General features: G+C 43.4%; 1 protein-coding gene across 1 annotated transcript; it reads left to right on the top strand.

The window, feature by feature from the left end:
- The first annotated feature begins 1,721 nt into the window (after window positions 1-1,721).
- On the top strand, window positions 1,722-25,245 carry LOC148652196 (uncharacterized). The gene is made up of 4 exons (XM_088597601.1): window positions 1,722-1,909; window positions 3,304-3,448; window positions 19,018-20,113; window positions 24,773-25,245. Exons 1-4 carry the CDS (start codon window positions 1,722-1,724, stop codon window positions 24,784-24,786), a joined length of 1,443 nt encoding a protein of 480 aa, XP_088453727.1. The 3' UTR covers window positions 24,787-25,245.
- Window positions 25,246-25,740: the final 495 nt, after the last annotated feature.

Below are 25,740 nucleotides of genomic sequence, written 5' to 3'. Positions count from 1 at the left end.
GGTAACTAGCAAAGAGAGGACATTAGCTAGCCAATATGATAAAGGAATAAATGATTTTTTATTTCTTTTGCACATTTACTTGAACATTTCAATCGATTGTACAAGCACTTGGAAACTTTCCAATCCCTAGTTCGTCTGCATTTTCTTTTATGCTCCCACTGGCACCGGTCTGTGTCTTCTAGGATATAATACCGGCGATTTGTGTTAAAATTGTGTTTCCAATAACGCTGCAGCAAACTATTGTTTTTATGTCTACTATAACGGACAATCTCCCTTGCTTTTAACCGAGCGTTTCATTATTTCCTAAAATAAAAATGCTACAGAATTCTGGGGTGTCCCTATACCAGAGATTACGGTATGGCTTCAGAATGGTGATTGGCTGACACCATCTGACACCCCTCTGACTGGAGAAAAAAAACTTGCTGATCTGTTCTACAAAGCAGGAAGAAAACAGCATATGCTTCTTCTATTCGAAACGCGTATTTTAAAAGTTTAATTAGGAAGTAAAAACCTTACAGCATACATTGATTACCAGTGTTTCACGCATAAAAAGTGGTTATTAACTATCGAAACCTGTTTTTATTTTGCCTGGCAATCTACCTGAATGCTGAACTACAGTATCTGAGAAGAGACACAATTGAACTAGTGTTGATAATAAAAGAGAGAGAGTCCCCATTACCCCCATTTTGATTTAAATCGCAAACGCGTGTTTAATTAAATGTATTTTTTTATTCACAATCAGACAAATGCAACATAAATTGTTATCTTTGTCTTCTAAGTATCTAAATAAACTTTCAGCATAGCTTTCTCCCCATTTAGATTTATTTTCTGGGGATTTTGGGATCAAACATGGAAAGATTAGATTGTAATCGTTTTTATTTTTTAAATACATTTTAGAAAAGTGTAATCTATACTAAAAAGCTGTATTTATTTAATACCACTCGATACTTATATTAATGGAGTTTAGTTGATACTGTTTAAACTTTTAATTATTTTAAATTGTATTACAGCATTGTACACATGCTTAAAAGAGAAGAGAGAAAACGCAAGCCGTCTTCAGGTGTTTATGTCCAGATCTTCGCAAGGGAATCAGTGCGAATTGTAATACTAATTAAATGACCGCGGGCACTTTCCACCCCCTCTGACAGCAGAAACTCCTATTCTTAGCTCAGCAGCTCATTACAATATAGGGTGTTCAAACCGTTTTGTTTTTTACACAGTGACACAGTGTCGCGTTGTAAATCTCTTCTCTTTAAAAGCCCTTTAAAAACAATCATTATAAAAAATACACTCAAATGCTAACAATATGTAAAAACATAACTCTGTAAAATGCATAATTAATAAAACAGGGTAAAAATAAATATTACATAGGATTAAAATTCAACAATATCAATAATGCCAAATAGGGGTAGGTTAACCAGGGGTACAACTACGTGGCATTGGCGGTGGCCCACCGGAGGCATTTTGGCAGGAGAGGGGAGGACTGCTGCAGGCAAGGTTGGCCCAACGCTGCTGCCTAGCGGGAGAGCCACTGGGTCCAGTCACCGCAGACGTGGCCTACTTAGCCCGCCAGGGTTACCCTACTCTCCCGGAGGAGGCCCACCGGGAGATAGCGCTCCAGGCGTTCCTCTGGGCCCTGGCGCCAACTGTGGTGCAACGCCACATGATGCTGGCCGTGCAGGTCCCCTTGAAGCAGGCCGTGGCTCTGGCTGAGCAGGCTGATGCCATATTCAAGGAGACCGGTGTGCACCAACGGAGGGGCGCACAGGGAATCAGATGGGGAGGAGGAGATGGCCAGCACGGCGATGCTGGAAGAGCGACGACAGCTGGTCATCTGCCACTGCTGTGGGGAGAGGGGGCACATCCCACGGGAGTGCCGGGCGCTGGAGCCCCTGGGACTCCAGAGGCCGTCAGGAAACGGGAGCGGGGCGGCCTAAAGGGGGGAAGACCGCCCTTGAGCGACGCTACCCCCGTTCCGCAAAGCCAGAAGGAGCACTTCACCCCGCCTGCTGCCGTGGGAAGGGTTGGCCACAGCTGGGGCTTATTTCTTCCCTGCCTCATCGAGGGCAGACCCTGCCAGGCCCTCGTCGACACCGCTTCGACCATCACCCTCCTACGGCCTAATGTCCTGCCGGGAGGACAGGGAGCTAACCGTGCACTTTGGGGCTGCAAGGGTGAAACACCCCTTCTACCTTGCCCCAGTCCGTGAGGACTGTATCCTGGGGTTGGACTGGTTGCAGCAGCTGGCAAGTCATGTGACACACACTGAAACAGCAATACATCGGCGTGTACTACGGGCAAACCAGGCTCTTTTGTTTACACCAGAGACCGGCTCTTCATGTTACGGAAGCCGGCAGTGTTCTCGGGTGAGCGATTGGAGATCCCCAGAGAACTAATTCACAGAGTAGAGGCTGTAGATCCAGAGCAACGTATCGGGCTAAAAAAAGGAGGTACAAACCTTCTTTACCCTCCATCATAAAGGGGAATGTACATCTCTTGCCAACAAGATGGATGAGCTAGCGGTGCTGACGAGGAGCCAGTGGGAATATCGTGAGTCCTCTATTATGTGCTTCGCAGAGACTTGGTTGAATGAACTGGTTCCCGACGCTAACGCTACAATAGAGGGTTTTCAGATAGTGCGTGTGGATCGGAAAATCAAGGAGAGTGGTAAAAAGAGAGGAGGAGGGCTAGCAGTGTTTGTGAGTAACAGATGGTGTAACTGTAATCATATAACTGTAAAAGAACAGCTCTGCACCCCGGACATTGAGCTACTAGTAGTTAGCCTGCGGCCATATTACCTACTTAGGGAGTTCTCGCAGGTTATTGTTGTGCTGGTATATGTCCCGCCCTCTGCCGACGCAGCCTCAGCGTGTGACGTCATACACACTTTTACAGCCAGACTACAGACTCGTCACCCACAAGCCATGTTCTTGATAACTGGCGATTTTAATCATGTTTCGCTCTCCTCTACCCTGCCTACTTTTAGTCAGTTTGTTAAATGCCCTACTAGAGATAACAAGACTTTGGACTTGCTGTATGCTAATGTCAAGAATGCCTACAGCTCCACATCACTCCCCCACCTTGGCAGATCTGACCACAACCTTATTCACCTCCTATCTCTGTACAAGCCTCTTGTACTACAGCAACCAGTAACCACCAGGACAGTGAGGAGATGGAGGCTAATGATGCACTGATGGACTGTTTTGAAACAACGGACTGGGAAATACTCTGTGAGCCTTATGGAGATGACACTGATGGTCTTACCCACTGCATCACTGACTACATAAACTTCTGTGTTGACAGTGCAGTGCCCACCAGGAAAGTGCACTGCTTCTCCAATAATAAACCCTGGGTCACCAGTGATCTGAAGGCCATCCTAAATAGGAAAAAGAGGGCTTTCCAGGCAGGTGACAAGGAGGAGCTGAAGCGAGCACAGAAAGAGCTGAAGGTGAGAGTTAGGGAGAGCAAGGTGGCTTATGGGAGGAAAATGGAGGACAGGCTGAGGGAGAGCAATGTGAGAGAAGTGTGGAATGGCATGAGGAAGATCTCCGGATACAAGTTGTCCGGCGGCCAACAGAGTGAGGGAGGCCTGGAGAGGGCCAATGAGCTGAATCTTTTCTTTAACAGATTCGATACAGGGTCCCTTGTCCATTCACCTCACAGGCCTTCACCCCAGACACCCTCTTCATGTCCTCAGTCACCCCATCATGTGATCCCTCCTACTCCTACTCCATCTTCCCCTGCCCTCCTCGGCTTATCCATCACAGCTGACCAGGTCAGAAGGGAGTTGAGGAGACTCCATGCAGGGAAGGCAGCGGGTCCTGATGGTGTCAGCTCCAGGGTGCTAAAGATCTGCGCAGACCAACTGGGTTCAGTGCTGGAGTATATCTTCAACCTCAGCCTGAGATTAGAAAAGGTTCCGGTGTTCTGGAAGACATCTTGCCTGGTGCCAGTACCCAAAAAGGGGCACCCTAAAGTTTTGAATGACTACAGACCGGTGGCACTTACATCACACCTAATGAAAACTCTGGAAAGGCTTGTACTGGACCACCTCAGAACCCTGGTGAGTACAGCACTGGACCCCCTGCAGTTCGCCTACCGGTCACACTTAGGAGTGGAGGATGCAGTCATCTATCTGCTACACAGAGCTAACTCTCACCTGGAGAAGACGGGGAGCATTGTGAGAGTTATGTTCTTTGATTTCTCCAGTGCCTGTAACACCATCCATCCACCTTTACTGAGAGATAAGCTAAGGGCGGCGCAGGTGGACACTCCCATGCTGTCCTGGATTATAGACTATCTGACCTGCAGGCCACAGTATGTACGGCTACAGAGGTGTGTGTCTGAACAGATTGTTAACAGTACTGGGGCTCCACAGGGGACTGTCCTTGCTCCATTCCTGTTCACCTTTTACACCTCTGACTTCAGGTACAACTCTGAAACATGTCATCTGCAGAAGTTTTCGGATGACTCTGCAATTGTGGGGTGTATTAGAGAGGGGAGGGAGGAGGAATATAGGAGCTTGATTACCAATTTTGTGGAGTGGTGTCATCTTAACCACCTCCAGCTTAACACCAGCAAGACCAAAGAAATGATCTTCGACTTTCGAAGGAATAAGTCTCCGCTGAACCCTGTTTCCATCCAGCGTGAGGACATAGAGGGCGTACATTCCTACAAGTACTTAGGGGTACACCTGGATGATAAGCTGGAGTGGTCTGGTAACACTGACGCCCTGTACAAGAGAGGTCAGAGCCAACTCTATTTTCTTAGGAGACTCAGGTCCTTTGGTGTGTGTGGAACACTGCTACACATTTTTTATGAATCAGTGGTGGCGGCGGCCATCTTCTACGCTGTTGTGTTCTGGGGCAGCAGCATCATGACAAAAGATGCAAATAGGCTCAATAAACTTATCAAGAAGGCTGGCACTGTGTTGGGGATGAGCCTTGACCCCATGGAGGTGGTGGCTGAGAGGAGAATGCTGACCAAGCTCACAGCCATCATGAACAACACCTCTCATCCGCTTCATGGGACTGTTACTGGGCAGCGGAGCACATTTAGCAATAGACTGCTCCAGCTACGGTGTTCAAGGGAACGTTTCCGCAGGTCTTTCCTCCCGGCGGCTGTCAGGGTGTATAACGCTGCCCTAGGCTAGGACTGTTAGCCCTTCATTTGCTCCTCTATGGACAGCATGTTTACTCCATTGTACTTTTTGGACAATCAGTCTGTATAAACCTATGCACATTTTGCACATGTTTTATTGTTTTTACAGTGACTATGATCAGCACATTTTGCACACACCTATGTATTTATTTATTTTTATTTATTTTGTTGTCTTTTGTTTTATAACTATTCTGATGTCTGTTTTGTTTGTCTTGGGCTGGACTGCTGTAACACATCAATTTCCCTATGGGATTTGAAGAAAGATGTGAAGACGGGGGTTTGAATTTAATCCTTTCTGTAGGGGGTTTAGACTTCTAAGTCGCAAGCTGGGGTTTATGACAGGAAAGGGGGTTAACTGATAAGGATTGCAGATGCAAGCTAGGAACCCCCCTGGGTGTAATGTTAAACTGACCATTTGCACAGAACATCGTAAACTGACCAAATACCATGAACCCCCCTCTTTACCATCAGACCGAGTGACGTCAGAAACGGAGAAGAAAACACTATATAACCCAAAAGTTTGTAACAGTACGGGGAACAATACTTCGGTTTTGTTGTTTCTTGCAGGAAACAAGACTTCGGCTTTATTGTTCCTTGCATGCAATAAACTCATCTGTTTTACTTCATCTCGGGATCAAGAACCTTATTTCTTCTGTTACAACAGATTTATAAAGTATTATCTATCTATCAATACAGACATTACAGTAATATGGTCGGAAGGTCAACCACATGTAAGATTTTGGTGCTTAAAATGTTTAGGGGGAAATTGAGTATTGGTATGTATTTTTTCTTTAAAATACCAATAACAGCAACATACAGTTTACATAATATGTTTATATATATATGTTATATTATATTATATCCTAAATTAATATCGTTTATGACCTTTATGACCTTCGTTATGCTCCTCTGCGTTTTATGCTTAGCTACTAAAATTTCCCTTTAGTGGTAAAATTACATATAAATATTCAATACTAAGCAGATTCAAATGTGCACAGTAAAGAGATTAAATGATTAATTTGGTGTAACGACCAATACACCACATTATCTTCCGTGTCGCATTAACATTGGAATGTTTTTTTACAAGTATCAAAAGAAGCGATACACAACCTGTCTCCTCTATAACTCTTCAGTTTACAGAAAAATTCCACCACAGTATTGTCCAATAATACTCTTCTTGTGTCTAATTTTTAGTTAAGCAGGATTTGAGCTACAGACCATAACAGACCAAAAAACAGAATCCACCTGCGATTCGGGTGTTAACAAAACATGTTTACAAAGAAAGTGAAATACAGTAATACTACCAGCTATATAGATACATAGATTTAGATATTTAGATCCTCAAATTAATATCATTATTAATTTCTTTAGATACGTGATTACATATTATATTCTCAATCATAAAACAGATAATTCCGGTCCTGGAATCTGACTGGCTGACACCCTTCTGAAACCTTACCATAATCTCTGGTATACGGACAGCCCAGAAATTTGACTTTTTACTGTGTGATAAATTTTAAAGACTACTTCTTAGCGTAGATAAGAAAGCGTAGATAAAAAAGCTTGGATTCTCACGTATCTGATACAAGTATCTTTTAATACAGTCTTTGCTGTGCTCTTGAGGATCCTTGTGATATTTTGAGCTCTGGTTGAATGATAAGTGTCACAGTTTAAATAATTTTCATTGTTAGAAATTATTAAATGATCTGTTAAAAGCAAGGGAGTTTTTATGTCTGTCATACTAAAAGAAAATGCCCGACGAACTAGGGATTGGACAGTTTTTCAGTGCTTGTATAATCGATGGAAATGTTCAAATAAATGTGCTAAAGAAATAAACAAGAAAAGTAATTTATTCCTTTATCCTATTGGCTAGCTAATGTCCCGTCCTTGTTAGTTAGATCAACGAAATGCTGTGGTGTTACTTTTTGTCGATTAAAAAAAGTATTTTCATTTAAAATGACGGTTACAAATAATATTGACCAGCGTAATACTTTGAGTTTACAGCTTGTCCAAGGTCATTCATTATTAATCCTATTAGTAATATCTTCGGTAAAGGCTTTGATGCATAAAATATTTCTGCATAATTAACATATTTATGATAAAGGTAGGTTGTGTACTTTTGCCCAACTGAGCAATCTTGCTTTCATAAAATATACCAACTTTTTAATGACTGATGATTAACATGCTGTAATACACAGTTTAAATTAAAAAGCTCAAATGCTGTACATGAGAGGTTAAGCTTTATTAGCTCCTCCTGGCGGTTTTACAAGGTGATTCCGGATACTTTCCGATATGACGTCATATGACGCGTTACACTGCGTCATACTGCGTTCGGATGCGACACACCCACTACATGGTACCATGGTGTACCTCACTTGTTTTGAATGGCTGCATCTGTAAATTGTCTATGTTTCATGGTAACATGGCACCATCACCATGACTTGTGTCTGATCGTTCAGGTAGTACTGGTCCTTCTGATTCAGGTTTGTAGTAGATGCCATCCAGGGTTCAAGGTAAGCAATGCTACACTTTTTGAATATAATGTTTCCATATTGGATGGATTGTTGCTGTCTTAGCATTCTAGGTATAAAACTTCTGCTGCTTGGCAACTTCAATAGTTATTTTCACTGCTAGCACTTCTTTGGATGGATTTTTATGCTGTTGGCCCACACATAAAAAGGCCACAACCTTGATACAATCAATTTCTGTAACCTAAAATTATCTAAATTGCAAATGTCTCAGTAAAAATGTCACAAAATTATACCATAGGACTCTTTAATTTAAGATCCTCTTTCATTAGTTTTTCCTCACTAGTGTTCTTTATGTACCTTCAGAACAGTCAACCCAGAGGTTATTACACATGTGTTTCTCTGTGAAGCACAGGTTTCCTCTTTGAAAGATACTGTTATGTTATGCAATGATGTTCAAGTAACGACCTGTATCAGCATGCATTGGCTGCAAAGGTAAAGGTAAATGTTCATTCAAATGTGTTTTGGCCACAGCTGAATCTTTGTGTTTCTTTTCTTTAGCTTTAAGCATGAAAATAACCTTTACCTATACCTTTACTTTATACAATAATAATCATATGAATCATTTTGCTCCCAATAAATACATTACTATGGAACACAAATGAAATGTTCTTAGTAAAGACAACAGAGCATTGGGTGGAATGTTTATGGCCTAACTACCCATTGAGGTTATAAAAAAAGCTTATAGGGATGCTCTCAAATTAGTTAAGGCTTCTTTCTATCAATCCTATGTATCTTTGTTCATAATTAATTGCATGCTAGGAACACTTAACTAGACCGCTCCTTAAACCTGCAATAAATCTCTGTGAACCTGCAGTAAATGTTTTGAATTTTAAATTGCTAGACTATTCCCACCAGAACCAATGCAGCTCCTGGCTTCAAAAAATTTACCTTCTCCATTTTTGCTTATATTACTCTTTTCTGTGTCACTGAATTGGTTGAAAAATCAAACTTCACCACTTATCTTCAAAACCATATCCTAATTCCCTTTCTATGTTTCAGCTTTTCTACACTAAACAGCTATCAATTATTCACATTGGATGTCGTGCTTTCATGTTTCAAAATATTTTCCATCCCACTTATGCTTAATAAAGTTGATCTTGACCATAATCTGCAGAAGAGTTGTTGCCCAATTTCTAATTTTTGCATTTTGATAAAAAATTGTTTCATGGAACCCATGGAAATCTTTACAAACACAGAATCTCTGCTTATCTAATTATAATTAGATAATGATAAGCTTGCTCCTACATGATCTAGTTTATAACCTTAGGCAGCTATATGATTGATAACGATGATGTACTGTATGAATCATATTTACCAAAATACATTGCATCTTGGAAGGGCTTTAGTCAGGTGTGGACTACATGATGTTGGTGACCAGTTTATGCTTTGGGTAAGGTGGTCCCAATGGCTGTAGAAATTTAAATAGCTGTACAAACACCTAGCAATTATATTATTGTTGTGCTTAATCATAAAATATTAATTCAGAACAGGAACACTTGAGAAGGTTTTATTGATATTCCAAAAAACATACCAAATGCAGTTAAATGCTTCATACAAATACATAGTGAAAACGTTTTTCATTCATTACTTTGCCTCATACAGATGCAGCTATTTAAAATGCATGAGGTGAGTCTATATACCGCAACAAGTGCTGTGGCATGACAAACAGCACTTTTTATCTTTTCAAATCATCTGATGCAGGACTGCAATACTCTTTAAAACTAACAAGTTAGTCCTTGAAGTACTACAGCTGGATAAGGCGGTCAGAAAAATCTTATTTTAATAATAAAGACTAAATTATTAATGTTTAGTAGCATTAATGTTTAGTCTGGGGTTTTCCAGGTGACCAGAATGTTAAGCATCTGAAATGCTTTGTCTGTAAATACTGTACATAGAGTAACATAGAGTACATAAACTAACATTTTGTTGTGTGTAGTGTAGTTTGTATCATTGTTCTAATTTTTTTTTTAACCAAGTGTGTCTGGATTATTACGCTTTTCAACAAACCTGTGACAGAGAACAAAGAAATCATGTGCCACTAATTAAACCAGCCACTTGTGTACAGATGCAGCCATTCAAAACAAGCGGGAGATACCGCATTATAATGTGGTGCGCTTGTCACGGTGTAACGCAAGTTACTGTATTATTACCGTATATTCTCGCATAGTACCACATGGTACCGCAAATAAAATAATAGTATCCGAAATTTCCGCAAGGTGGAGCTAATAAAGCTCAACCTCTCATGTTTGAGCTGTCGCCATCAAAGTCTTTACCGAAGATATTACAAATAGTATTAATAATGAATTACCTTGGACAAGCTGTAAACTCAAAGTATTGCCCTGGTCCACATTCTATGTAATTTATTCGAAAAACTAAAATAGCTAATATTATTGTCATTATATTGACAGTGATAAGTTCTTGCTTTGTGCTGGGTTTAGCAGTTTTCCGAACATAGTCTTTCAGCGAATGCCATAACATCTCTATTGGATTTAAATCTGGGGATTCGGCTGGAGTTTTCACCCAGTTCACTCCTTCTGCTATAAGCCTCGCCCTTGCTGCTGTATGTTTCAGATCGTTGTCTTGAAAGAGACGGTGCCTTGATCCAAAGTGCTACCTGATATATGTGGCGGCATGCTGTTTGACCACGACTTCCTCGTCACAAAGCTTTAGAGAACGTAACATTTTTATTATCAACAAATTGTAAATTCGACATTTACATTGGCGTTATTAATTTTTCACTTGAGTGTATGGAGGATTTTCAGGTGTCACTGAGAGCAGACCCCCCCCCCCCCCCCTCTTAGGCTGTGCAAATGATTTTTTAATTTTTTATAAAGAAAAGGAGGCTGTATGCGTTACAATATAAACATTTACTGTCAAACTTTAAATCAACAATTGATTTAAAGATGATCTGTCAAAGTGCAATGAAATACAATATTGTTATTGTTATTGTTGTTTTTATCTCGTAAAGCGCTTTGAGAAGCCACCTTTAAAGGCGCTATATAAAGGTGTTGATTGTTATGGAATGTGTTTACTTTCTTCTTTTTTCAGCATGGAATAAACCTATTACTTCATTCTTATGGAAGCCCGGTTTCGCCAGGTATTAAAAAAAACCATGGAATCGCGTATATAAAGAAATAACAGTATAACTATATTCATGCACAAACAGTAGCATGTTACATTATTAATTTGGGTGTCTCCTCTTGCCAGAAAGCGCTAAATTGCATTTTGAGTGCAGTTTTTGACTTTTTTTAAATTACAACCCATGAAAAAGCTGATACTGTTTAGACTTTTAATTATTTTAAACTGTATTACAGCAGCACAATGCAGAATGCAACGTAAATCACTACCTTTGTCTTCTGCGTAATAATGTTCACCTCTCTGTCCAGCAAATTAATAATAGTAATAATAATTAACTTTATTGTATATAGCGCCTTTAAAGGTGGCTTCTCAAAGCTCTTTATGGGATAAAAACAACAGAGCTGTTAAACCAGTTTTTATCTATTTTTCGGAGCAGCCAGCCGGCTGTCGAGTGGTATTAAATGCAACTTTTTTGTATAGATGACTTTGCTAAAATGTATTTAAAAATAAAAACGATTACAATTGGCACGCCTGTAGCTTTTTCACAAAACCTCCTAGAGCAACTAAATTTCTTGCGTTGTACAGCTTTTCAGCTGAATATATTTATTGCTTACGCCTGACATTTGACGTGCCCAATAAAAACTGGTTGAACATATTTATATTCCTATAAATATATTCTTCTATATCATTTATGACATTCAGAGACGTTATGCTCCTCTTATTTTTATGCTCAGCTACTAAATTTTCCCTTTAGTTGTTAAATTCCATATTAATATTCAATATTAACCATATTTAAACATGCACAGTAAAGAGATTAAATGAAGCAATCGTTTCACTAACAAACAATGCACCACAAGTGCCGACTGTGGGTCATTTTGGCCAGCCAATCATGTACTGCAGTATAAATTGCACTGAACTGTAGATAATTTCGAGTGGTACAGGGTTTTACCGTGCATTTTGAATGGCTGGATCTGTGCATGTATGATAAATGATTAACACGTGTAGCTTGTTTAATGCATCCATTTTCTAATCGCTTCTTCCAGTTTACAGTCTCAGGGGAGCTAGAGTCTATTCCAGCAAGCAATGGTCATGGGATACACCCTGGATGGGGCACCTGTGAATTGCAAGACATACAGTACACAGACAGACATGCACACATACTCACACCTAAGCCAATTTTCCCAGAAGTTTAGTAACCCACCACAATGTTTTTAGATTGTCATAGAAAACTGGAGGACCTGGACAAAACCCATGCAAACATGAAGAGAATATACGAACTCCACACAGATATCCCCCCAGTTTTTGAATTGACCCCTGGGCCCCAACACTCACAGTCACCCGGGGTTAGTATGTGTCCATGTGTGAATGGAGCTTTCAGTTTGTTTCTATCTAGCTGACCTAGTGGTAATTTTTATTGACAATTAGTTTAATTTTCCATTATACTTCAAAGTGGCATTAAAAAGACAAAAATAAAGATATAAAATTTGTGATGTTATGAAACCAAACAATAAATGTGTTTGCATCTCCCTAGAATTGGCCTCACCTTCCTTCCCCTCTTTGAGGACAAGGAGGCTGGGACTCCTGCAGATTGGGAAGGGGTAGCTGCAAAGGTGAAGATGGGTTGTAGAAGAAGTGCAATAGATGAATTATGAGAAAGAGGGATGTGATATCATGAGAAATTCAATGAGACAGGTCATGCTGTAGATGCTGTAGTATGGGTTATACTTAACCTGACCATAGCGGTCTTCAGTATGAATATACATTTGCAGATTTAATGCACAGTTTGAACTTTAAGAACAGGATTAGCTACAATTGGTTCAACAAATATAACAGTAAAAACAATGGGATCTGGTGGTAAATTAATTATTTTTTGGTAAAAGGCACAATACATTCTACATTGAATTGTACTTTCTACCATGATTGGGTTCATCAACCCCATTGCAGTCAATATCAACCAGTGTTTGTCTAACAGTTTCTTGAATTAATCCATTTTAAATACATTTGAGACTATCAAGGTTTATTTAACGTTCTTATATTGATCACTATTTTATTAATTGTGACCAAAGTTTTGAGAATGTAGTAATTAAGACCAATTTTATACTTCTTCTTCCATCATGTCATGCACTTAACTTCAAGGTCCCATCAAAATTATTGGACAGTACACAAAAAGTTCAATGTAGAAGATAAAAAGTCCTATTTAGGAGTTTACAAATCCTATACAGGAGGGAAAAAATATGAGAAAAAAAGTCCTACATATGAGCTTTAAATTTTAAAAACATTCTCTGCCATAGCTCAGAACTGCCTGCCCATGTTCAAGGTCCAATGATTTTTCTTACATCTCTCTTGGTTTGTAATGCTGAGTATAGTAATATGTAATACTTAATAATCAATACCTCAGATGATCATATTCCCTTATCTCCAGTTTTTGCATTTTCCTCAATATCTGAAGAGTGGTTTATTCTCTGAGTGGAACACAGTAAAGTATTACACATTCAGACAATTTCCCAGGAACTGTTGGTGAGATTAAACAAATTTGGAAGTAAATGCAAGAGTACAATTCATGGTGCAGCTGGGCTGAGTATCAATAACTTAAAGTACATCACAAATCCATGTGCTGGGCACCTGATCTGTTTTAGTTTTTCAAAGAAAATTAGAAATAAGAAACAATGATGTGTCCTTGCCTAACTTAAAAATTGCTTGACTTCGAAAGTTATAAAAATGGTTTCAGATAGCTAATAACCACTTTGTATAAAATCTGAAAAAAACATTAGAGGTTAGAAAACACAGAGGTTCTGTTTTCCTGATCTTCTAATTTGGTAACACAGAAGATTAGTAGGAATGCAGCAGCCTGTGGAGGGGAGCTAATTCACAGTTGCTTACAAATTAGCAGATGTCTAAAAGCATATGTGTGAGTTTGGCTCTTATGGGAGAAAGCTCTTTAAAGCAGAAGGGGATACCAAAGTATGCAGATAAGAAAGTATGTTTAGGTTATGCATTATGCTTGTGTATAGATTATTTCACTAAAAGAAAGAACAAACTGTTTATGTTTTTTTCAGTTTCCATTTATCATTCAGATTGTATGATTGTCATTAAGACAAAATATACATTATATGTCTTATAAATTAAATCTAAATTATGTATAATATAAATGAATGCATATATAAACATGACAATAAAATCATTGTGTTCACAACACACTATACAATAAAATATTTTTTAGATATCCACTCAACTACGTAATCTCACTTTGTGAAACAGTCCCAGAATGTTATACTTGAAGTAGTGTATATAAAAGATATTACACATGCTCTTTTATACTATTTACTGTATTTATTACAAAGGTGAGTATGATGATATTTTCCTTTTGATGAAAATTGAACATTGCTTGGGGCAACATTATTGCATCTAATGTATATTGCAATTTATTAATGTATTGAGGGAATAGTATTACTACATATCCTAATACTACAATACTACTACCTTATGCAATATACAATATGTTGATCTCTGATATGAGGGGACAAAGGCAAAATATACATATTTAAAATATTTTTGGTTTTTGTGATTTACATTTAATAATTTTACATTTCTATCGTCATTTTCATTTTTTATACTGGTCAATTGGAATACTGGAACTCGGAAGTACCAAGAAACGCATGAAGCTAAAGTTTTTAATTTGGCAATTGAGCTGAATACCTGAACACCAAAAGCTACATTTTCTGATGTTCCACACAGGTTAAATAATTCTGTGAATATCCACAAATATTCATGCTGTACATCAACTTAATTAGTACCTCCATTCATGCATTCATGTAACACTGCCTATATCATCTAGAGGCAATCATGTGTACCACTGTTTTGCAAGCGATCATTATAATACAACTAAAATGTTTCAGCAGTATACCTTAACAGTATAACAGCAAATTGCAAACAGCAAAATAACAATTTAATTTTTTAAATTAGTTCGCAGTCTGTCCATGAAATTCCTTGTTTTCTCAGAATTTCTGTGAAACCAAGCACATTAAAAAATTAACATCTGATCCAAGCTCCCTTCATGTCATTTAACCCCTAAAATACTTTAAAGCTACATTTTATTTTAAAACGTTAGCTAGGTATAAAAGTTATACTTTATATGTTATATTTTAAAGATATTTGATTATTAGACAAAGAAAAACATGGATCAAATGAAGCTGCCATTTCAGTAATATCTAAGGCAACTCGAGTGCCATTTATCAATCTATTTTGAGCAGTGAAAGGCTAATTGTGGCATACCAGCCAAAACTGAGATATAATGTGATATATATCATAAGATTTGACACATTATAGGTGGCTGTAAATATTATGGGCAATGTCAAGCAAATGTATGTAGTGGTGCAGGAACAATACCTATTCTGCCATTTTAGTAGTTGATCCTTGAGTTTCCTCAAGATTAAGATATTAAACTGTCATGCAATTAAGTAAACAATGTGGGAAATTGAATTCTATCGGCTTTTCACTTCACATTCAAGGAAGTTTATTAACATTTTTAAAAGGGACATTTGGACCTAAAGTAATTATGAAAATATGAAAAAATGTGATGACTTTTATGAAGAAAGTCAGTCTCCATTTTAGTTCTGCTTTTGCAATTTTGTAAATCTCTTATGTAGAAATATACCCACCCATTCTATTCAACCCATACAGTATTGCATAAGAAAGGTTAATGTTTTGCTGCTGTTCATATGTGCTGCATTTTTTAATTCCATAATTAAATATTATATTAAATATTTGTACAACAATTTGTGGCTAACTGATTTCCAGTAGTCCATCATAAGTTACACACAGACACAAACATGTACAAACTCACACCATGGCAAATTTTTCCTAGAAACCAACTAACCTACCAGTATATTTTGGACTGTGAGAAGGAAAAGAAATATCTAGAGAAAACCCATGCGAGCACGGGGAGAACATACAAATTCCAAGCAGATAGCACCGCAAGTCAGAATTTGAACACAGGGTCCCAGCGCTGTGGGACAGCAATGCTAAGCACTGTGCCACATGATGCAACACCATGTCATTAAGAAACCTTGACATTAAAGATAAACATCAACCGAGTCACAGTCGACAAAGTAAGACTGTGGAGTAATAGAACAATCTCCAGTATTTTTGCAAGCTTTTATGAGGTACTTCCAAATCATATTTTTGTTTCCTGTAAACTAGATAGTTATACAGTAGCAGTTGCAGCCATTCAAGTACAAGTACAGATGCAGCCATTCAAAATGCGCGGGCGATACCGCATTATTTTCCAGTACGCTGTACGCAGTTGTAGCGGCAATGCTTGTTAATAAGACAGAATTAAGCGTTGGTATGCTCCTAAAAGAGACCCCATCTCACCCTCCATCTCTGTGGTGCAGCCACAGAGAAAGAATTCATGCAAGCTGATTTAAGATGTTTTCTTGTGATAAGAAACCAGCTCCCAAAGGGGGATGCACTTAGCTAAGCCTGGCTATCATGATCAATGGTCAGCCATTGGCGCCTATCTGTCTAGAGATTGCGAGTTGGACATCTGGATTGCATTCCTAAGTGTCAGGACTAAGTGACTCATATCTCACCTTGACCAACCAATCAGGGACTGGCAGGGCGTGGTAATACCACGTGGGTCTACAATGCCCGCCAAACTCTCAACCAATCAGCACACATCTGGGTCTTGATCAAAAAGGGAGCGCAAGCTCAGTTCTGGGCTCTCCTTGGCCATTTTCGCGCATCCTCAGAGACAATCACGTGACAACTGCTGTTGTCTGCAAAAGGACTTGGACTTTGTTCTAAGCGCGAGGCCGAGGATCCCGTACGTACTCAGAATTCTACCAACGTGAATGCTCCGCTTGATCAACGGCAGCCTACAGTTGGACCCTCGTCGACAACCTGAATAGCTTATTCAGAAGCAGCGCTGGACCGGGAACGAACCAGTTTCTTCCCAGGCAAAAGAGTGACTTGTGAGGACTCGCGGTCACACTCTGTGCATAGAGACTTTCTACTAGCCAGCCGGACTGCTGGTAGATCCCCTCGGAGCAACGACTGCCCTGCGCGCCGCAGTCAGATTCCTCCGCCCGTCCTACTCCGAGCTGCACCTCGACTGGTTGGCCGGTAGCCAGAGGACGCCGTCACAACGCCCATTGGACAACCGCTGCAACAGAGGCTGCAACAGAGCCTGTCAGCTGGTTTGGTGCTCGTGCCGGGAAACTCCAAATCCAAACACAGTGGATAAGTAAACCCCATGTTCTACATTGCGTCTCGAGAATTCAATTGTACCTCAACACAAGTTGTTATCAATTTAATTCATGAGTAATGTATTTACTTCCGAGTTTAGAGTAACAGTGGGTAATAACACTGATTAGCGATTTGGTAACCGAACGATATATATTGACATATATTCTCGGTTGTGTATCTCTTTGTGTTGCATCTCTTCGAGATTATATACCTTGTATATTGATAACCCTCACCGTAAGGTCTGCCGCTCGTATCCAGGCAGACTAGTATATGTTTGTTGCACAGTTATATTAATAAATGTATCCCTTGTATTGAACCCGTGTGTGTGCGTTGTTAGTTGTTCTGACGATTGATTTTCTAAAAGCCCCGACGAACAACCTCGTGATTACTGCTACAATTAATAATTTTCTCAGTAAACCCATCAAAACCACTACATTTAATGGCGTCCCTGGGTGGGCGGAGTTAAGAATGAAATGAGAATCAATCGCACAGAATAACTGATATTGCTGTGAGTTCAAGTTCAGCACAGCACCGCGGCTTCTATACGCGAATACCGGGTGTGCTGATAACTGCGCAAAGAAATCCCCCTGTTTTCTAGTGTTTAGTGTAACGTGTGCTGATTGGAAATCCATCTGCTCGGGTGTTTAAATTCCATACTGTATTTTAGTAAAAAGAAAAAAAAAAAGTAATACTCTTAACGTTTCTCTGACGTAATCACAATGGCTGCTAAAATGTCTGAAGTGGAGTCGCTTATAAGTACTATTTCTAGCGACGACAATCCTGGTTACTGGAGCGGTATCGAAAAGTTGAACTTTGATGATATTGAGAAGCTGCAAGTAGATTTAGTAGCTAAAGTAGCGAACCAGCTTAACACAGGAGGGTCCGTGAACGCAGTTCAGGTCCTATCGAGTTTCGCCTTAAATCTAGCTAAACAGCTGGAACTGTCTTTGTCAGAGCTGACAAAGTTTCAAAAGCTTCAGGGAAAGCTAGAAAGATATAAGGCGGAGCGAGTTGAGTTGTTGGATATAATCAGAGAAAAGAGAGTGAAAAATGAGGAAAGTGAAGACAGACTCAGGGAAGTTTTAGGTAAATTAGATGACCTGTCTGCTAGAGAAACTGCGGCTGAGGTAGCTAGGAGAGACCTGGAAGCGAGCTTGAAAGAAAAAGAAAAAGAAATTGAGAGTTTAAATGAACTCAGCCAGGAAAGGCAAAAGGAGTTAGATGCTGCCGTACTGGAAGCAAAACAGGCTAGATCCCACTTGCATGCCAGCCCACCTAGCAGCCCGGAGCGCTCACCCAGCGCGCCGGGAGGAGGTTTCTCCCGGCCAGGGTCTGTGGTCGGATCGGCATGGGGGAGATCGCCGAGTCCTGCGCGAGACGCAAGGGCGATGCAATTCAGGCAGAGACCCCTGCTCCTGATCACGGCCGTCCTCCTGCCCGCGGAGAAACCGTAAAAATTAACCTCCACTCCCTGAGGCAGTTGGCCAAAGATGTAGAAAGGTTTGACCCGTCAGTGTCAGGGAATAATGTGGAAACCTACATCGATGAGCTGAGACATACTTTGCAGTTTATGCCCGGAGCGTCCGAACAGGAAAAGGCTTTGTTAGTAAGGAAAACTACTAGCCGAGCGGTACACGAGTGGATGTCCAGACAAGGACCGGAGGTCTGTAATAGCTTTGAGGAGCTGTGTCAGGCAATGATCGGAGAATTTTCGGCTTTTATCGATCCCATAGCTGCCGTGGCCGCTGCGCACCATATTAAGCACGAAAAAGCTGAAGCCCCTCGCGACTATTATGAGAGGCTTAGGCGCACTTATTTTGCAGGGCGGAATGAAGAGGGTTGCGAAGAGAACGTGAATTTCAAAGGTTTATTCATTGCTAATCTGCATCCCTCAGTCAGGAAAATGATTGTGATGCACACAGATGCAAAAGCGATGAAAATGGCTGACATTAGAAGGTTGGCTCAAAAAGCCTGGGGAGCTGAAGTCTCTGCTTCCTGAGAGCAAAAACCTGCTAAAACGGCCGTGTTCGCCACTAAAGCCAGCAGGGTTGACGACTCGCCTCAGCTCGAGGGAGCTGAGGTTCCTGAGCCCTATAAGCCCCGGCGCAAGATAGTCAGGCAGGACCGCACTAAGCGTCAGAGCCGCCGTGAGCGCTACGGGGAAGGCAAGGGCTCAGGCAGAGCCTATCATAAGGCTGGACGAAGGGAGTCGACTGCAGCCCGCCTGGCCCGGCTTGAACAAGCCCTGCTTGAGAGACCAGGACAGGGTAAACCTTCCGCACCGAATGCCGGAAGCGTGAATGAGCTTAGGGGGACCACGCCCCTTCTCACTGGAGGAGGCGGGGATCCACCCCAAACCCCTCCCTCAGTCTATCTGATTGGGTGGGAGGGCTCCTGCCTGAAAGAAGGCTGGGACTCTGAGTTGGGCGCTGACCCCGCCCCTGAAGTCAAAGGAAAGGCAGGCTTCCAACAATTCTTAGGGAATCTCAGCCAGAAAGGCAAAGCAAGGCGTATTTATATCAAGGTTTCTCTTGAAAGCGTCTTAGATAGAGAAGCACTGATTGACACTGGGGCTGAAATTAGTTTGATGTCAGCCGATCTACTCAGCGAGCTCAAACGAGTAGCGAAAGGAAAAGGCATCAGACTTAAGGTAGAACCGTGTAAGATAGAGATTTCCAGCTATACCCAGGATCATGCCAGGATCACACACCGAGTGTGGGTGGCTCTTAGGTTCGGGCCAATGAATGTGGTGCATCCTGTTTACATCTCTAGGTTTAAAACAGAGCCACTACTCATTGGCCAAGACTTGCTTGACAGGCTGGAGCCTCTGGTGGACTGCCAGCGTGGAAAATTGTGGGCTCAGGTCAAAAACCCTAAGCCTGTCGTACAGCAAAAAGGGGGGTTCAGTGGTTATGCTGTGACCACACAGTGCCCACTGAACACTATAGCTGAGTTGGAGGTTCCACCTGGTTCCTCTGGACGAGAAATAAATGTCTCTTCTTGCTTTCCAAAACTACAGGGAAGTCCTGCCCAGGCCAGCACTCCCACGGTCTCCCAACTACAGGAGCAGTGCTCCGAGCAGCTGCTTGACCCGCCAGGTAAAGCACACCCCTTTTTCATCCCTGAAGAAGAGTGGATCTCCCTGTCTGGTAATGAATGGGAGTCCTTTCTGTGCGCCCTGGTACCTCAGGGGGACCAGGACTACCACCCCATGGTGGTGGGAGGGGTCCAGGTGGCAGAAGTGCAGGTTGACGATGTAATTCTCAGCCTCAGCTCTGAGAAGTCCATAATCAGTGAAGGTCTGTTCAAGGACCTGTCGCGAAGCCGTCAGGTGACCCTGGTGATGCAGTCACAGGTTCTGTGGTGGACACCCCCACCTCATAGGTCCATTTGGAGCAAAGGAAGTTGTGTAGCTTCCATCTCCATCGGAAAAAGGAAGTTTGCTCACTACTTCCAGGTAGCACCTCAGCTGGCCCATTCGGTCTGTATTGGTGCAGACCTGTTGGTTCGACTGGGCGCCCAGCTGGACACGGTAAACAGTGTGCTGTGGACACGGGTGAACCCAGATGCCCATTCTCTAAGCGGCGACCCCGAGAACATTCGGTCAGGTCAGACGATTCCTCAGGCCTGCCAGGTAGTAAACGAATCGGACCTGATCGTTCCTGCATCAACAGCAGGGTTTCCGGTACGCCTTGTCCTGAAGAAGGGACAGAGAATGGATGCTGAGATGGTTTTCTTCCAACCATCAGCTCAGTTTATCAGACTGAACCTAGCAGTCTGTGGTACCCCCAGACTGGAACGGAATGGCCGAGCCACCTGCCTGTTGGTGCAGAACATAGCAAAACAAGATGTCAAAATCCCTGCTCGCACTGACATGGGACTGGTAATTGACAATGGTTTCTATGATTTCGAACTGGCCATCCCAGTACTGGGGCAGCTCCCTGGTCCCTTGGCCAGGGAGGGGGGAAACGAGCAGGTGTACTACACCTACCCCCGGCGGATGATCGCAATTATGCCAATAGAGGGATTCTGCAACCAGGAGGTGTGCAGAGTGGACCTTAGCGATAAGGATGAGATGGTTGTGTACACAGTACACGCAGGTGTTCCGACGGACCACTCAGCTAAGAGTGCGACCCGGGATACCGCCATGCCGTCAAAAGCGGGGTTCCTAGAGCAGGTACAGGAACAGGTTGGTAAGGCAGATGCCCCGGAAACGGAAAGCCAGCGTCAGCAGCTGCGTCAGATCTTCCAGGATTTCCAGGAAGTGTTTGCACGGGACGCCTATGACTGCGGGGTGACGGATTTGCACACAGTGCGCATTCCCACAGCCCCTGGCGCCCGCCCAACCTATGTCAGGCAGTATCGCATTCCCCTCACGGCATACGAGTCCATAAAACAGACGTTGGATGCTCTACTAGAGCGTCAGATCATAAGGGAGTGTAACTCCACTTATAACTCCCCACTGTGGCCGGTGCTGAAACCCAATGGTAAGTGGCGTCTGACCATTGACTACCGGCAGCTGAATAAACAGGTTCCTTTGTCACGATGGCCAATGATCTACCTAGATCAGGAGTTAGCCAAGGTGACAACAGCGAAATATTTCACCACAGTGGATGTGGCCAATGGGTTCTGGACCCTTAAGGTAGAACCGACAGACCAGTACAAACTGGCCTTTTCCTTCAGAAACAGGCAGTTCACCTGGAATCGATGCCCCTTTGGGTATTCCAACTCCCCAGCGGAGTTCAACATATTTCTGCACAAAGCCATGAGTGATGCAGCCGCCAGGGGCAACCTGGTCTATGTGGACGATATTCTGATGCGGAGTCAGACCTGGGAAGAACACATGGCCGAGATCAGGCATGTGTTGACCCAGCTCTCCCGTGCAGGGGCCAAACTGTCTCTGGCTAAGGGACAGTGGTGTAGGACCCAAGTGGACTACGTGGGACTGTTGGTTGGAGCCCAAGGCATACAGCCACAGTCCAGCAGAGTCCAAGCTATCCAGAATATGAAGTCGCCCACTAACCTGTCTGAACTGCGCAGATTTCTGGGAGTATGTAATTATTCCCGGCAGTTCATTGAGGATTACGCTGAAATAGCAAGGCCCCTCCACAAGCTGTTGCAGAAAGACGTGCCCTTTGAGTGGGGACCTTCCCCAGAACAGGCTGTGATGGAGCTGAAGCGCAAACTCGGTAGTGCGCCGTGCTTGGCCTACCCTGACAAAAATAAGGTCTTCTACCTTGAAGCAGGGTTCTCAGAGCACTGCCTTGGGGCTGCTCTGAGTCAGGAATATGACCAAGAGCGAAGGGTGGTGGCGTATGCCAGTCGAGCCCTGACCCCAGTGGAGCAAAAGTTCTTGGACTGCGAGAAGGCCCTGTTGTCTACGGTCTGGTCGGTAGAACACTTCCGTAGTTATGTAGGAGGACAAAAGATCATCATCGAAACCTGCCACCAACCTGTGACATTCCTGCATAGCCAGAGACTGAAAGCAGGCAGGGTGTCAAATAGCAGGATTGTGGCATGGATGATGGCCCTACAAGGCTATGAGATAGAGGTACGTTATGCACAGAGCAAGAAAATGTACCTGGGACAGGGCCTGGCTTTGGGCTAAGTGTGTCACGGCTGTGACACTGACATGGAAGCTCCAGAAATGATACCCGCTGCTGAGCTACCGAACAATCATCGGTACTACGATGAGAACGTGGGCCAGGGCTTACCCATGGCCTATGTTGACGGTTGCTCTTTTCGCCACGAACAGCAGGTGCTAGCAGGGGTAGGTGTAGTCTGGCAAGACAATACTCCCTGTGGGCCGACCTGCTATAAGCTAGGACCAAAGACTAGTCAGTATGCGGAAGTAGCTGGGGTGCTGATCACCCTCCAGCAGGCCCTGACAAATGGCCTTAAACAGTTTGTCATCTGTAGTGACTCGAACTACGCCCGACATAGCTTCGTGTCCCATCTTCCGTATTGGAAGGGTAACGGCATGAAAAATGCCCGGGGCAAGGAAGTAAAGAACAAAGAGTTGTTCCTGGCCAGTGACAAGCTCACGACCGAGGCTGGAATGATGGTTTACTGGAGGAAGGTGAAGGGACACTCCCAGGTGAAGGGACCCGACAAAGACGGGAATGATGAGGCCGACCGGCTGGCCAAATCTGGCGCCTTAGAGGGTGATCCCTGGCAGTTCCAGCAGGAATGGCTACCCCCAGAAACCGTGGCTGAGGTCAAGGCGGTCACCCGAAGCAGGGCTAGACAGGATGTCGGAGCTGACCCTCAATCTGTAGTGCTTGGGTCACAGGGTTTTAACACAGATCTTGCGGAAATGCAGAAACAGGACCCAGCAATTGGGCAAATGTATCAGCATATCGCTGACCCAGTGCGTCAACCTCTTTCAGAGCAGGTGCTGAGCCAGTCTCCGGAGCTGAAGGAGCTGGCAGAGGTGAAAGACAACCTAAAAATTATAAAGGGGTTGTTGGTCTGTGTACCAGTTGCACAAGGTGTCCCAAAGTGGGTAGTTCCCCGCTGTCATCGGGGGGTCATGATCCAACACGCTCATGACGAACCCTGTGGGGGTCACCGGGGAATCAAGGCCACGTACGACACTATCCAGCAGGTGGCATTCTGGCCTCACATGGGCCAAGACATCGCCGCGTATGTAAAGGGGTGTCTGACGTGTAGCCAGTTCCAACCATCACGGCCCTTGCACCGTGCACCACTCCAGAAAAAGGGCATGACATTCCCCTGGTCCAATCTACAAATGGATTGGGTGGGGCCGCTGGTGAGGTCATCCAGAGGGAACAAATATTTCCTGTTACGTGTGCATTCACAAAATGGATTGAGTGCCTCCCAGCACCCAACGACACGGCAGAGACAACTGCAGTGCTGTTGGTGAACCATGTGTTCAGTCGATGGGGACTCCCCCTGACCGTGGACTCGGATTGGGGAACCCATTTCACAGCTACAGTAATGGCAACCCTGTGGAATATGCTTGGGGTCAAGGCCCAGTTGCATATCTCCTACCACCCTCAATCCTCGGGCCAGGCAGAAAGGGCAAACCGAACGGTGGTTAGTATGCTCAAAAAGTTTGTCTCCACCAACAGTAGGGACTGGGACATTAAGCTGCCCCTGGTTCTGATGGCCATCCGAGCCACGCCCCATTGCTCTACGGGGGTCCCACCTTTTGAGATGATGACAGGTCGGAAGATGACTCTTCCCCTACACTGTCTCTATGGGGTGGAGGACCTGAGCACAACGGGGGCTGCTACGGTCCATCAGTATGTGTCAGACCTGCGAGCACATCTGCAGGCAACCTTTGCTTTTGCCCAGAACAATCTGGGAAGGAGTGCAGAGGGTAGGAAAGCATACTATGACCGAAAGGCAGTTAACCAGGAACTCCAAGCAGGAGACAAGGTCCTGTACTTCCAATTTGCCAAACCCACAGGGGTGGCCCGGAAGTTCTTACCCAGTTGGACAGGACCCCACGAGATTGTTGATAAGGTATCACCGGTAGCTTATCGAATTCGGATTGAAAAGGGAAGGCAATCTCTGGTCTACAAGTGGGTGCATCGCAACCACCTCCGGTTGTATCGCCCATCTCAAATGGCGCCAGAGGACACAGAATAGGGTTAAAAGTCTAAACCCGATCAAAGAGGGGGGTGCCCCTTTGTAGTTGCAGGTAGTTAGGTACTGTAGTGTAGGTCCTGCTAGGAAAATATATTCAAAAATATAGTGGAACTGTACCATGTGCCTCATCTGTGTTCCAGAATGGGAATCCTAAAACTGCCACGGCTGGTCCTGACAGTACTGTGGATCGCCTCGACACAGCCCCTTGAAGTTGTGGAACCCGGTCCTCCTACCGGCATAGTCCTGCAGGACGCTCCCGAATTGTTGTTAACAAATTGCAGAACATATACTCAGCGAGTGTATGTACGGCTGGACCCACACGATGTGTTTCGGAAGCACATCAGCATGAACAGTAGGGTGTCCTATCATGGTAGGCAGTGGGCTGGGGATACTGTATGGCATGCCCAGCTAGACACTATACACATGCTCCGCCAGCTGAGGAAGGCAACAGTCACCCAGGAGGAGATGACAGGCCTCAGCCGCCCCAAAAGGTTCTTGGGGGTTCTGATTGCTGCGGCCTCCGCCGTGGGTTCGCTATTTTCAGCGGGTCTGTTTGCTGCTAACACTGTCACCCTGACCACCCTGAGAAGGCAGGTGTCTGGGTTACATAAGGAAATGCCAGAAATTTATGACAAGCTGTATCAACAGCAGCAGCGGCTGGAAAGCCTAGGGAAAACCTTACAGGGCACAATTTTAGCAGTAAACCTTCATGCAGCACTGTTAAATAACACCCTCCACACCGTGGGCAGGATTGTCGACGTGTTACAGTGGGACTATGCTTATGTGCAACAGGTCAGAATGCTGATGCAGGATCTGCTTAGGGAGCTTAGTGCCACAGTAACTAGTCTAGCCATGGGACAGATTCCAACCTACTTGGTTCCACTGTCCTTAGTAGAAGAAGTACTGAAGTCAACCACTTCCGAGATGGTGCAGCCATTGCAAGTACATCTTGCATACAGTCTAGGCAGTGCCATTCCCATACATGTCAACCCCGAAGCCAAGGAAATAGGTTTCCTGTTGAACCTTCCCATCGTGAGTAGCAAGGATATCTATAGACTCAAGTCTATATTGAACGTTGGCTTCTGGAGGGGGGACATGCATGTGAAGT

Source organism: Lepisosteus platostomus, chromosome 11 (assembly GCF_059453375.1).
Source record: "Lepisosteus platostomus isolate fLepPlt1 chromosome 11, fLepPlt1.hap1, whole genome shotgun sequence".
NCBI classification, from domain to species: domain Eukaryota; kingdom Metazoa; phylum Chordata; class Actinopteri; order Semionotiformes; family Lepisosteidae; genus Lepisosteus; species Lepisosteus platostomus.
Note: the sequence above shows the minus strand (reverse complement) of the source record. Positions and strands in the feature narration are given on the sequence as shown.